This window comes from Berghia stephanieae, chromosome 8, assembly GCF_034508935.2.
Source record: "Berghia stephanieae isolate SIO BIC M18660-M18661 chromosome 8, UCSD_Bste_1.3, whole genome shotgun sequence".
In the NCBI taxonomy this organism is placed as follows: Eukaryota; Metazoa; Mollusca; class Gastropoda; order Nudibranchia; family Aeolidiidae; genus Berghia; species Berghia stephanieae.
The window spans coordinates 619,364-632,588 of record NC_088367.1 but is presented as its reverse complement, the minus strand read 5'-3'; the positions used below and the strand labels follow the sequence as shown (position 1 = coordinate 632,588).

The window sequence follows — 13,225 nt, the reverse complement described above, 5'->3', positions numbered from 1 at the left end:
CTATATGTCATACCCTTACGAATGGGAAGATCTCAGTTCTGTACAAAATTTCTGAGAGTCAGTTGTATTTGTCAATTATACTTACCTTGCTAATTTGATATGGACTTAAATATTCTTTAATTCAGTTATTTTGATTGCAATTGTTCAAAGACCCTTCATGGCATCGAACATAAAATCTATACATCTTGTCCATTCAAATTCAATTTAGGGACATAAAATCAGCATTATTCAAAGCCATAAACTCGTTTGGTAAAGCACTCACTTCAGTTGAAAAGGAACCGGTAAAGTCAATATTTTTTTCGGATCTCCCTGTCTGCCTGGTAATGACTGGGTAGCTTGATCTATGAGATCTGGAGGAAATTGTTAAGTGACAGATTCGAATACTATCCAAAGGGTAGCAAGAAATGATTGCTACTGACCACTTCACAACCAAGATAAACTCCAGCTCCACTGGCCTAATGGTTCTGAAGGACTAAATTATTCAAATTATTCTTACCTAATAAGCTGAATCCAAAGATGTGATGGAGCTTCTCAGAGACCAAAGTCCTCCTATTCGTTCCATCCATGTTGCAGACTTCAATCCTGTCTTTTTCTGCATCACCCCAAAATATCCGCCTGTCTACCAAGTCAATGGCCAGACCATTGGGCCAGCTAAGGTTATCAGATACAATGACCTCCCTATTGGATCCATCTAGATAGGCTCTCTCTATCACCGGTCTTCTTTTACTCCAATCAGACCAATACAGATAACTGGTAGAAGATATATTAAATAATTTATAATAATAAAACATTTAAATATGTGTATATATTATATACATTTGTATAATAGCAGATGAGTGCAAGCCACTGGCATTGATTTAAAAGACTGTGGGTTCCAAGCCCACAAGAGACACTCTGAAAAGTGAGTGGAACCGGCACTTATATAATTAATAACATCAAATGGAGGGAGTAGAGAAACGAGACCAAACTCAGGACCTCAAAGGGAGGGCTGGATGGCATTGATTGTAGAGCATCATACTAGCAGCCAGGCAAAGGTGGCATATCAGTTTGGTCCCAATTACACTCTATTGTCTTCTAGTATTTCTCTAACTCACTTTAATTCATGTTACTATTTTTTTTCTTGTCACCATGGGAGTTTTAACGGCTCTCTACCAAACACATTAAATATTTATCTCCTATAACCTCCTAAAAAATATTCATTTCTATATTCCTGTTTACATTTTTCTGTGTCTTAATAGCAAAGAACAGTGAATTAAAGAAGGAATTGACAAAGAGGATTCTAAAAGAAGCTGAGGTATCCTAAAAGGGAGGTTAGCAAGTGAAAGGTCTAGGTTATTTAGTGAGTTACTATATTGAAGGATTGTCATTGCAAAAAGAGAGACATATCATTCAGGCTGTTTGGAATTTTATAATCTCCAATGTCAATTCATCTTGATTTCTTTTTCAAAAGTCACTCTCAAAGTACACCTCATTCCTCATTCCACTTTTTTAACAAAAACAATCATAAGAAGTGAAGAAAAACCTCGACTTACCCAGCCTCAGGGTCCAAGCAAATCGCTCGTGGTTCGTCTAGTCTGTCAGACACAATCACCTTTCTGGACGTCCCATTCAAACGCGAGACTTCGATACGATTGGTGCCTGTGTCAGTCCAGTAGAGATTCTTGGCAATCCAGTCAATAGCTATGCCATCTGGATGATCAACATCTTTCTCCACAAGAATCTCTTGCTCTGTATATAAAGAAAGTAATTAAAAATAAAATACTTTGTAAAGCTAAAAATGAAAAAGCAATTTAAAAATTCATAATTTTTTGAAGGCAAAATTCGTATGCACTGTAGTTAACTTTAAAATCAACAATTGACTCACATAAGGATTAAATAACACTTCAAAATTCCTAAAATTATATAGTCTGGAATCAACATTAATTTTCTATAAGTTTTAATGACTTACGATGCTCATGAAGTTCTGAACCTGTAGCCAAAATTTCGTTCTTATACAAATTTTTCGTAATAGTAGGCAGGTCTGCAGCAGGGTAGATGATTTACAGGACATGAAAGCTACAATCTAATGTTTTCAAAAGTAAAATGAAGGAAAGAAAATGAACAAATGAGAATCTCCTTTTCTCATTAATCCCTTTCATGTCAAGACCAGTGATTTTTTCTTTTAAAGAACCAAATCGTTCTCCTCATATCTCGCACCAAGGCATTACAGCCAGCAAACTTTATAATCCTTTCCTCTTCATTGTTATCTAATGTCTGATGCCAGAGAAATGTTTTTTTTCATATTTTTTTTCATGATCAATGCCCTCCCTTCGCTTAACTAATCAATGTGATCTGCTGGTCACTTTGTGAACTTATTTTAATTCATCTTTGGTCTGAAATTGCCTTAATCAACTGGACAATTGTAAGTTTAATCCTTTCCTTACCAACCATAGAAAAATTGTCACATTCGTTATGATGCAACAAACAATTTTCTCATTCACCAAAACATTTAAAGACTTTAAAATATTACAGTTATAAAAACTTGGCATGTGTTAAAGAGCAAATTTGATGTATATAGAATGTACTTGTTGCTTTTCTGTTTGTGTAAGAAAAATCGATTTTTGTGGTGGGTGTGTTTGAAATTTCTGGAAAAAGTCTGAAAAGGGCTGGTAATGAGAAAGTTAAGTGGGAAAAAAAAAGAAAAAAAAAACCCAGGGTGACTGTACCTGATCCATTCAGCAGAGCTCTCTGAATGGTGTGAACCTCGTCATCAGTCCAGTATAGAAAGCCTGTACTGGAATCGTAGTCCAGAGCAATAGCGTGTTTAACGTTGTTCAGTGGGAGCACAAGGTCTGTGTAGTCAGGGGTATCCAAGGAAATTTGTCTGATATCTCGCCGTCGTGCGAGAAGCAATGTGTTCTCTGCCCCTGAGTTAATTAATTAATGGTTTCATTGAGTGTAAATACAATTTTTGTTTATGGTTTGTCTTTAAATATAAATAAAACGTAAAAGTAAAATATTAAAACGTAAAATGTAATATAAAACATATTTTTATAAATTTACATATTAATAATAAAAACTATGATAATAATAACAATAACAACACATACTCACAAAAACATAGACACATGCAAACACACACACACATAATTTTTAAATCCTATTCATATATATAGAGAGAGGATTTTTTAAAAACACATACTTGTCATCTCATTGTTTAAATAGAATATTGTATGCTTAATCACTCATAGCTTTGTTATAGGGAGAAAGTTACGTCACATTTCTCTAATTTAAAAAAACCCCATACAATTTAAGATGATAATAGTTTATTTCGAAGACAAGAGTAACTATTTTTGTCCCCTATACAATGGCAGAAACAGTTACAAACCTTTGGCACATGTCCGTTTGTCGTTAAGAAGTCGTACACCAGTTGGACAGGCACAAACGTAGTAAGGATCAGTGGGAGACAAAAGGCAAAGATGAGAACAGCCTCCATTATTTTTTCCACACATATTTTGTCCTACGAAAGAGAAAACACAGAAAAACAAACAAATGAAAGATTATTAAAATCTAAGCACAGCAAAAATATTTTAAAGCGTTAAAACATATCAAAGAAGAGATCAGAATTTCAACCACTAAAAAAACAACCCACCCCCCCCCCCCCCCCCCCCCCAAAAAAAAACCCCAAAAAAACAACCATTGAGTAACTCAATAATGATTTTACCAAAGAGGGCTTGAGAATCATAAAACTCAAAAAGTACATTATACTTTCTTTTATAACACAAAATGAAAATAATAATCTTCCAAAATATGTCACCAACAGTTGACCTGATCCTCAGTTTTAACTGGACACAAATGACATTTTGTGAAATCCATTAAGCATGCTGAGCCATCGATAAGCGTTTTTAAAATCACATTTTAAAAAAATATTGTAAAACAGTCTATATTTGTTTAATGAATTTGGGATCAATATCATATAACCCCAAATAATTTTAAAACAATTAACTCACTCAACCCTAACACCGACTATATCCGTTGTTTACAGGGGTTGCTTTTACCCCATGCCTATACATTACATTTTGCTGAGACAAATTATAGGTGTAGTATCAAAGCTAATGTTTTTAATTTTTACATGTTAATAATAGTTGAATAAAAATATCTATGCACAGCTCATTTTAATACATTTTTTTTTTCAAATTTTGAAAAAAAACCCCACAAATCTCTAGGACTGAATGAGTTAAGTAAAAAGGCCAATGAGATGTGTTACCGACATGTAGACATATGAAAAAAAAATAGGATCGTTCCCACATCATGAAATACGAGCTAAAGATAAAATATGAATTTGAAATGATTCAAACAGCTCCACTGAGATACCAATAATTTGATATCAAACAAAATAAAATAAAACACAAACTAGTCAGTCAGGATATCAAACTCTTTTTCTTCTTCTTCTTCTTCTTCTTCTTCTTCTTCTTCTTCTTCTTCTTCTTCTCGTATCATAGACTTGCATTGCATGTATGTCCCACTTTCTGAGTGGTGCTCATGCCATTCAGGCAGGCACATTCTGTCTTCAGAGAGGTCAATTTTAAATAGTTTTCCATCTAGTATTGAACCACATCGTTACTCTTAGTTTATCTCCTCCCCCTCACCCCCCCCCAAACACACATACAATAATTATTTTTGGAACGACCTAGCTGCCGACATCAAGTTTCTTAATTCTTTTAAAAAATTGTTTCGGATATGTTAGACGGAGAGGAAGAAAGTTAAGTATTATGTTAAGACTTAATATTCTATTTGGGTGCATGCTGATCCTCTCCAATCTGTCCATGAATGCGTACATTTTTTAATAGTATATTCGAAATGGCTGCAGTCAGTAATAAATGTTATTATATAGTCCCTTTCAAAAGTAAGTTCAGGTCACGCGTTAGCTAATATTTCAAATGCTGATGTTCTTTTAGCTAATGGGTTCAGTACACCAAACTAAAAGTTGAAAAGATTACCTTCCTAATGATTGGATACCCGTGTAAATTAATTCAGTTCCACAAAAATGTGAAAAAATATTTATATTCCGAAGCACTACAGTTTGAAGCAAAGTAATTCAAGAAGAATTTTTTTTTTGATTTTGGAGAAAATAACACATCTTTTTGTGATTTTATTGCACAGTTATACATCAACTGACATGGTCACATTGGTTTCACATTCTTTATTGTACTTTTCCCTGTTTATGTGATTGTTTTCACTGCCTGTTTTTAAATAATCTACATGAAATTAATGTTTCTACCATGCCTTATTTCTACATGGAGAGAAAATCCTTTACCCTGCTCATTGATATATATATATAAATATATATAGAATACAAATTGTTACTCACATTTTTTGTGGCCGAGAAATGTGAGTGACAATTTGTATTCTATATTAGCTCTAACCATCATTATCGAGCACTTTCGTACCTACGAGTACCCACCAACACTCATAAATATAAATATATATATAATATAAATTATAAAACAAAACATGAATAATAGTGTCAACTTTAGTATAAAAGGCTATTTATAACATTGAAATATATTAAGATAGTTTGACTCTACAACGTTGTTATCGAGCGTTGCTCTCATCAACAACAACTTGTAGAAGTCAAATATAATTATATTTCAAATGTTATATATATATATATATATATATATATATATATATATATATATATATATATATATATATATATATATATATATATATATATATATATATATATATTAGTACTAAAGCAATATGCCATAGTGCCATAACGTTACAAGACCTGAATTTACTTATAAAAGTGACTATATACTGAAGCATATATTTAGTTCTTCTTTTTAGTGCAGAAACATAGACATCAAAGAGAAAAAGAGGACGAAGACAACTAAAATTTGCACCTTTAGTCGTATGAGTAAAATTAGAATGAACAGAGACAGTGGCGGCCTTCTAGGTGTTAAAACATACTTTTGATACACCATGAGACAAGGAAACTTAGATGTTTTAGACTTTTAAAAATATAATCAGTCCGAAGAACAAGACTGGACAAAGTTAATGAACAAGACTGGCAGACAGAGTCTTCTGTAGTCAAGATAGTAACCCTTACTTTTTAAAAATTGATTATATTGCATGCAAACTGAGACTAACACTTGAAAATACACTAGTAACATATAAAATAGAAGCAAAGGTCAAAGGTTACAGCCATAATAAAGTGAAACAGTAAGGTTAATGCATTCAGTAATTTAGTTTTTAGGCTGAGACAAAACAAAAAAAACATCCATCAAAACATAATTAAATGGTTCACTCCAGTTCAAATAAAAGAGGCAAAAGCTATATCCTTCTATCTATTCATTCATTTTAGATGATTTAAATTAGCTGCAAGAAAAGCGGTATTCTAAATTTTAAATAAAACAACAAAGTCAGTTTAAAACGTATACCCCACCCCCATCTTTTTTTTTTTCTTTTGGAAATTATTTATATAAATTTCACGGTTACAAAATTTGTTTGACAACATTAATACAACACTTCTTTAAAAAAAACATGTTATAGATAGAAATGAGTGTTTACCTCCAATATTCCTCAGGTCTATCCAAGAGGGAATGGAAAGCATTGGGAAAAGAATGACTTGTTTTAATATGGAATGCATTCACCCAAGCCTTATGAGACTACATTAAATATAAATATTTATTTTAAAATTGACCAAATGGCCTTGGTATAATTCTGAGCTCACTGGATTTTCAATTGAGAGGATTATACATCTAATTTTTTAAAATGTTTTGAAAATTATATTTTTATAAGAATGTTGTGAAATATCAGACGTCAAAATGAAGATAATCTATGTATCTATACTCCTATTTATTTGTAATCCAAATAGGCCAGATTCTTATGCCACAAGAATGCTGATACTAACATTTGATAAGGCAATTCTTTCTTTGTTCAAAATATTACAAAGAAGTCTCAACAGTGAGAAATAGGGGAGCAAGCATCTTTAAAAGTTAAATAATCTGAAAAGGGTGTGTATAATTCAGAGTCAAAGCAGATGGAAGCAAACCACACCATGATTATATGAATACCATAGCAGTAAAGTGTGAGTTCTTGTACTAGATTAGCTGAGCAGGCATTAGCACTGGCAGTATGCTAGATAAGGACACATTTTCCTCTGTTGAAAGCAATAATTGGGTAGCTAGGTCATTTAGATCTAACAAAAACTACTTTGCGTAAGACCAGGATCCTATCCAAAAGGTAGCAAGGTATTGTTACTCGACCAAACACAACAGAAATTGGTTAAAATTGCCCAATTCCTGTGGATTTGTATCTCTGAAGGACTGACTACTTATCACTTTTTATTACGGTAAAATAAAGAACAAACCTTTGGGTTGTCTACTCCTCATGTAAGCATGTATGTCCATAGGAGAGTAGATATTTTCCATGACGATAAAGGACCCTGTACCCATGATTTTGTCACAGGCATGGACGGAATGAGTGACCCAGTCTGTCCAGTACAGGTAATCTCCATACAAAGTCAAAGCAAATGGATGGGGCAGCTTACCCTCCACAACGGCTCTCCGATTTTTACCATCGAAGTCACAGCTTTGAAGAAAAGAAAGTTGTTCAACTTTAATCAAATATTTTAAAACATTTTTGTTCACTTGATTATCAAGCGGAACCACCAGTGGCTATAGACAATACTTGTTTTCACATTAATAATTTCGACCATTCAGCCTAATTTTTTCCCCACAAATCAAACTTAAATATTTGTTTTAAAATTTCACTTGAGAAGAATGAGTTGATCTCTGTGATCCACATGTTATCTCAGTGTTCTGGCTTGTTGTTTAAATGACTTGTTTGATTTTGTGAGTTTTGTTCACTCCTATAAACCATCAAGACCCAAGAAATGGCGTTTACATGTGTGCTGTCCTCTTAATAGTGTTCAATGTGTTGGAAATAACCAAGGGACAGAAACTGTTTAAGTTTTTAAGTGTTTAAGGGTTTTACAGCGCTTGCAACACATTTAGGTTATATCAGCGCCAGTAAAAAGGAAGAAAATGGGATAGTAAAAAGTTCTAGAATTACAATTAAGCACCCAGAGAAAGTAAGACAAAGGGGAATGGGAACATATAGGGATCAGATGTAGATTCCAAGAGCATACCACCAATGTACTTAATTTGAGATCATCCGATAAGTCTCATTCGGACACAAGCACAAAATCCAACAAAGAGGAATACACTCAAATGCTTACATTATACATTAAAAATAACAAATATAATAATACATAACAGAGAGACGATTTACAAGGAAAAAAATATATCTCCCAAAACAATAACTATGCATTTGACTGTTTCCTCTCAGCCAGGACTCCGACGAGGGCCAGGAAAAAACCAAGTACTGTATTCTCATTCCAAGACATAGACAGAAAGCTTGTTGGATAAGAAATGAGGGGATAGAAGACAGTATGTACCTCCCTGTCCACTATGGGAGACAGAAACTGTGATAAATGCATTCACCTAATAAGTATTAAAGGTTACACACAGTTTTGTGTTTTGATATGGTTTTCTGGTGGGCAGAAAAGATAGGTATTTCATCTAAATGCATAACATTAAGATAGAACTAACCTATGAATGAAACTGAGTTTAGCATCAGCCCAGTACAATTTGGAGTCATCGTAGTCAATAGTGAGTCCATTGGGCCAGAAGATATTCTCATCAATGAGAACAGATCTTGTCTCCTCATTGCCGTCCATGCCTGCTTTCTCTATCTTAGGCACCTCGCCCCAGTCCGTCCAATACATGTATCTACATTTGTTCATGGGGAAAGAATACATTTGAAAAACAGATTCAATTAACACAAGGTCTAGTACGTAGAAAAGGGCATTAAACTAAACATTGAGTTTAAAACTTTATAACATAAGATCACACTTTGTTATTCTGTATTATTTTTGTTTAGTTCTGTGTGCATTTGGGGGGGTGGGGGGCTGATATTTTCTTATAATGTTTTTTTCTTACTTTTCAACAAATACAAAAATTTCATAGTTCTAGAGTCTGCATAAATGTAACTAAAAACAAGCCTTCTTCTAATCAAAGAACATCAGCTACATTCCACTCTGTAAGAAAGGAGCTAACACTGACCACACTTTTCGTACCTGGCAATATACGATTAAATCTCAAATATTAAAACATTTTAACTGCTTTCATAACACAAAAAGATTATAACTCAGTAGTACGGCCTTAACACAAGTGCCACACTTTTCAAAACTGTTTTACGCTGTTTTAAAAAAAAGTCTAATATATTCTTCATTTAAAAGTAATTGAATGTACATGCCGAATTGCAATCAAAACTGATTCTTGAAATGTTCCAAAGATATATATATATATAAATATATATATGCTCATACATATTGTAACAATCAAAACTATAGATACTTACCCATTTTGAGGATCCAATGCAATAGCCCTGGGGAGGTCAAGTCGCTGCCAAAATAGAACTTTCCTATGATTGCCATCCCAGTTGCTGACCTCAATACGATTGGTCTCAGAGTCTGTCCAGTAAAGCTTGTGGGCAATCCAGTCTACAGCCAAACCGACAGGCGATTTGAGGTCCTTGGAAGCAACTGTCCTGTGGTGCTTGGTGTCATTGAGGGCCACGCGCTTGATCACTTCCTGGGTGACATCTGACCAAAAGATGATGCCTTCTTCATAAATGAAGTCAACAGCCGCAGCATATTCGAGACCAGGGATAATGACAGACGAGTTCAAAGTCTGCTGATGAGACTTGGCCACTTCCACAAGCTGAACATCTCGGTGGTTGGCAAACAACAATACTGGATTGCCTGAAAAAGTCATAAACAAAAATAAATACAATAGCTTTAAAAAAAAGAACAAAATGCTAAACACAGAAAGTTTTGGGCTCAAAAACCTTCTTCAGCCAACACAAAAAAACAATGAAAACTTAAATACATTACTACAAAACCAGTATGACGGCAGAGAAATGTTCGAATCTTGGAATGTAAACAAAAAGAAGCATTCACTAGGTTACTAAAGAGAGCCAAATATTTTTTTTCTTTAATCTTTTAAAATGAGATTTTATATAGCGCAATATCCACTAAACATGTTCAAAGCGCTTTACACTGGGTCCCTGTCCAACAGCAACATTTAACATTTAAGACAAGACATGACGCCTGTAAGACGATTTTTTTTTTTTCGGACACAGACAACGCTGTTAACGGCCAGATACTCATTTTACACGAGTGCGGTGAGAGAATGCGAGTAAAGAGCCTTTTCCAAGGAATCAACTATGCGCTGAGCGAGGCTCGAACCCAGGACCTTCCGGTCCAAAAGCGAGTGTCATACCACTAGACCACATAGCCGCACATAGATCACCTAAAAAGCTCATCCAGACACAAGCACAGTCTACAGCTTCTAGCAGCTTAGCATCAATTTGACCTGAAAAGTATTCGGGTTTTTAAAAAAATAGTAATGACATTTCAATTCCATCAGGCTACATAAATTTCACAATAAATCATTTTCTCACAAAATCATATGGAAAAAAATCATTTTTCTCACAAAATCATATGGAAAAAAATTTCCATTTCTTAGGCTGAGCCGCCTGCTAGGTGCCCTTTTTGTATTGCACCTGATGCAATATCAATCTACCCGTGGCTTCCACTTGAAAAAAAAAGTATAAATAAAAGGGATGCAAACCAGAATATAATCAGAAATAAATGATCTGAAAAATGCTGGTAGATAATATAGTCATTCCTCATTTTCTCTCAGACCAAAATAATTCAGTATGCCAAGACCTAGAAGAACAGAATATAATCAGAAATAAATGATCATGTGATCACTGAAAAATGCTGGTACATAATACAGTCATTCCTCATTTTCTCTCAGACCAAAATAATTTAGTATGCCAAGACCTAGAAGAACAGATTATAATCAGAAATAAATGATCACTGTGTAGTCATTGAAAAATGCTGGTAGATAATATAGTCATTCCTCATTTTCTCTCAGACCAAAATAATTCAGTATGCCAAGACCTAGAAGAACAGAATATAATCAGAAATAAATGATCACTGTGTAGTCACTGAAAAATGCTGGTACATAATACAGTCATTCCTCATTTTCTCTCAGACCAAAATAATTTAGTATGCCAAGACCTAGAAGAACAGATTATAATCAGAAATAAATGATCACTGTGTAGTCATTGAAAAATGCTGGTAGATAATATAGTCATTCCTCATTTTCTCTCAGACCAAAATAATTCAGTATGCCAAGACCAAGAAAATTCAAGATATTTTTTTGGCAGGCAAATTCAATTACACTGATGATAGTTTAAAGTTAGTCAAGGCAAAACAATGACAAATAGCTATAGAAATGACGTAACTTAAAGCAGTGTTAACCATTAGGTTAATTTAACTGGTCAAAACTTCATCATCTATCTGGCTGGCTGGCGGAAAAAAAAACCCAACTCCAACCAAATTTGTACATTGAAAAAAAAAAAAAAAAAAAAAGGAAGAATAACAAAAGACAAATAAAACACACACAATCAAAAAGGGAAAGAAAAGAAAATCAAGAAACCCCCCCCCCCCCACACACACACACACACCACAAACACACACAAACACACACACACACACACACCACACCAAACACACACACACACACACACAAACAAACACACACACACACAAACACACAAACACACAAACACACACACACACAAACACACACAAACACACACACACAAACACACACACACACACACACACACCGTAGCCTATATATGATAGCTAACTCACATGTCAAGTCAAAAAAGATTAGAACAAAAACACATCTAGGAAATAAAATACGTACTACGTCTCTCTCTCTCTCTCTCTCTCTCTCTCTCTCTCTCTCTCTCTCTCTCTCTCTCTCTCTCTCTCTCTGTATGTGTGGGAGTGTGTGTATATATGTGTGTGTGTGTGTGTGTGTGAGCGAGCTCACCTCCTCCATCACTCACTCCTCCTCCCCTTTTCTGTATGATTCACATGTCAAACGAGAAAAAAAAAAGCAACATAAAACAGCCATATAAATCATCCAAACAACAACAACAACAAAAATAAAATACTAAGGGATTCTCTCCTCGACTCTATCTACGACTAATCAAGTTTCAATTTTCGGGGCTGTCTATTCCGACCAGACCGACTCCGCTACCTGTCGTATTTAACCCATTGCGGGCGGTAATCGTGTTTACTCCACATCGACAGCACGGATTGCCGTTATGTAAACTTGAGAGAGCAGCACTGTGTATCAGCGATGTGATTCAAGAATCCATATTGGAAGGAAGTTTATTTTTAAGGCGCTTGCGACACATTTAGGTTACTTCAACACCAGTGAAAAGGAAGATAATGAGATAGATAAATTAATATTAAACATTTAAAAATTAAAAGCACACAAGAAAAAGGAAGACAACGAAGAACGAATGGTTCAAGCATGGAACAGATGTAGATTCGAAGAGCAAACTATCAGTCTCATCCAGACACAAGCACAGGTCCCCACTAAGAGGAATATACTCAAATGTTTACAAAGCATTATAAAACACGCAAAACAAAACAACAACAAAAGTATCAGTACATAACAGACAGATGATTTAAAAGGGGGGGGGGGGGATACAATCTCCCAAAACTATAGCTATACATTTGACTGTTTCCCTCTATGTCAAGGACTCCGGCTTGGGCTTGGACACAACCGAGTAATCTCATTCCAAGAAAAAGACAGGAAGCAGCTGAGAAAGACAGAGATATAGGAATAACATGACACGGTAAGTGACCTGCCTGCCCACTGTGTGGGGTCAGAAACCCCGCCCAGATGAAAGGAAGTCACATCGCTTTTACGTTTACGGCTGGCTTGGTGAAAACGGTTAAGTATGCATTGTAACTTGGTTAGAAGTAAAAAAGAAAAAGAAAAGAAAAGAAAAAAGAAAAACAAGCACTTAGCTAAGTGATTATTAAATTATACCCTAGGTAATGTATTTAGTTGTAAACAAATTAAATGTATGTAGCCTATGATAATATAACATGTTGATGTACTGTGACATCTTGCTTTATATGACGAAATATATACATGAAAAAGTAAGTACAGTAATTAGGTGATTGAATAAGTGAAGGAGTTAAGTGAGTATATATATATATATATATATATATATATATATATATATATATATATATATATATATATATATATATATATATATATATATA

The 13,225-nt window shown here is 34.3% G+C and overlaps 1 protein-coding gene across 1 annotated transcript in view; it reads right to left on the bottom strand.

The window, feature by feature from the left end:
* The window catches only part of LOC144977978 (low-density lipoprotein receptor-related protein 6-like), a 218,783-nt gene that overhangs the window by 15,009 nt on the left and 190,549 nt on the right, over window positions 1–13,225 (bottom strand). Inside the window, 8 exon segments of the mRNA XM_078923386.1 lie at window positions 497–750; window positions 1,533–1,728; window positions 2,706–2,906; window positions 3,368–3,499; window positions 6,559–6,576; window positions 7,361–7,581; window positions 8,604–8,783; window positions 9,415–9,817. Coding sequence (XP_078779512.1) covers window positions 497–750; window positions 1,533–1,728; window positions 2,706–2,906; window positions 3,368–3,499; window positions 6,559–6,576; window positions 7,361–7,581; window positions 8,604–8,783; window positions 9,415–9,817 — 1,605 coding nt within the window.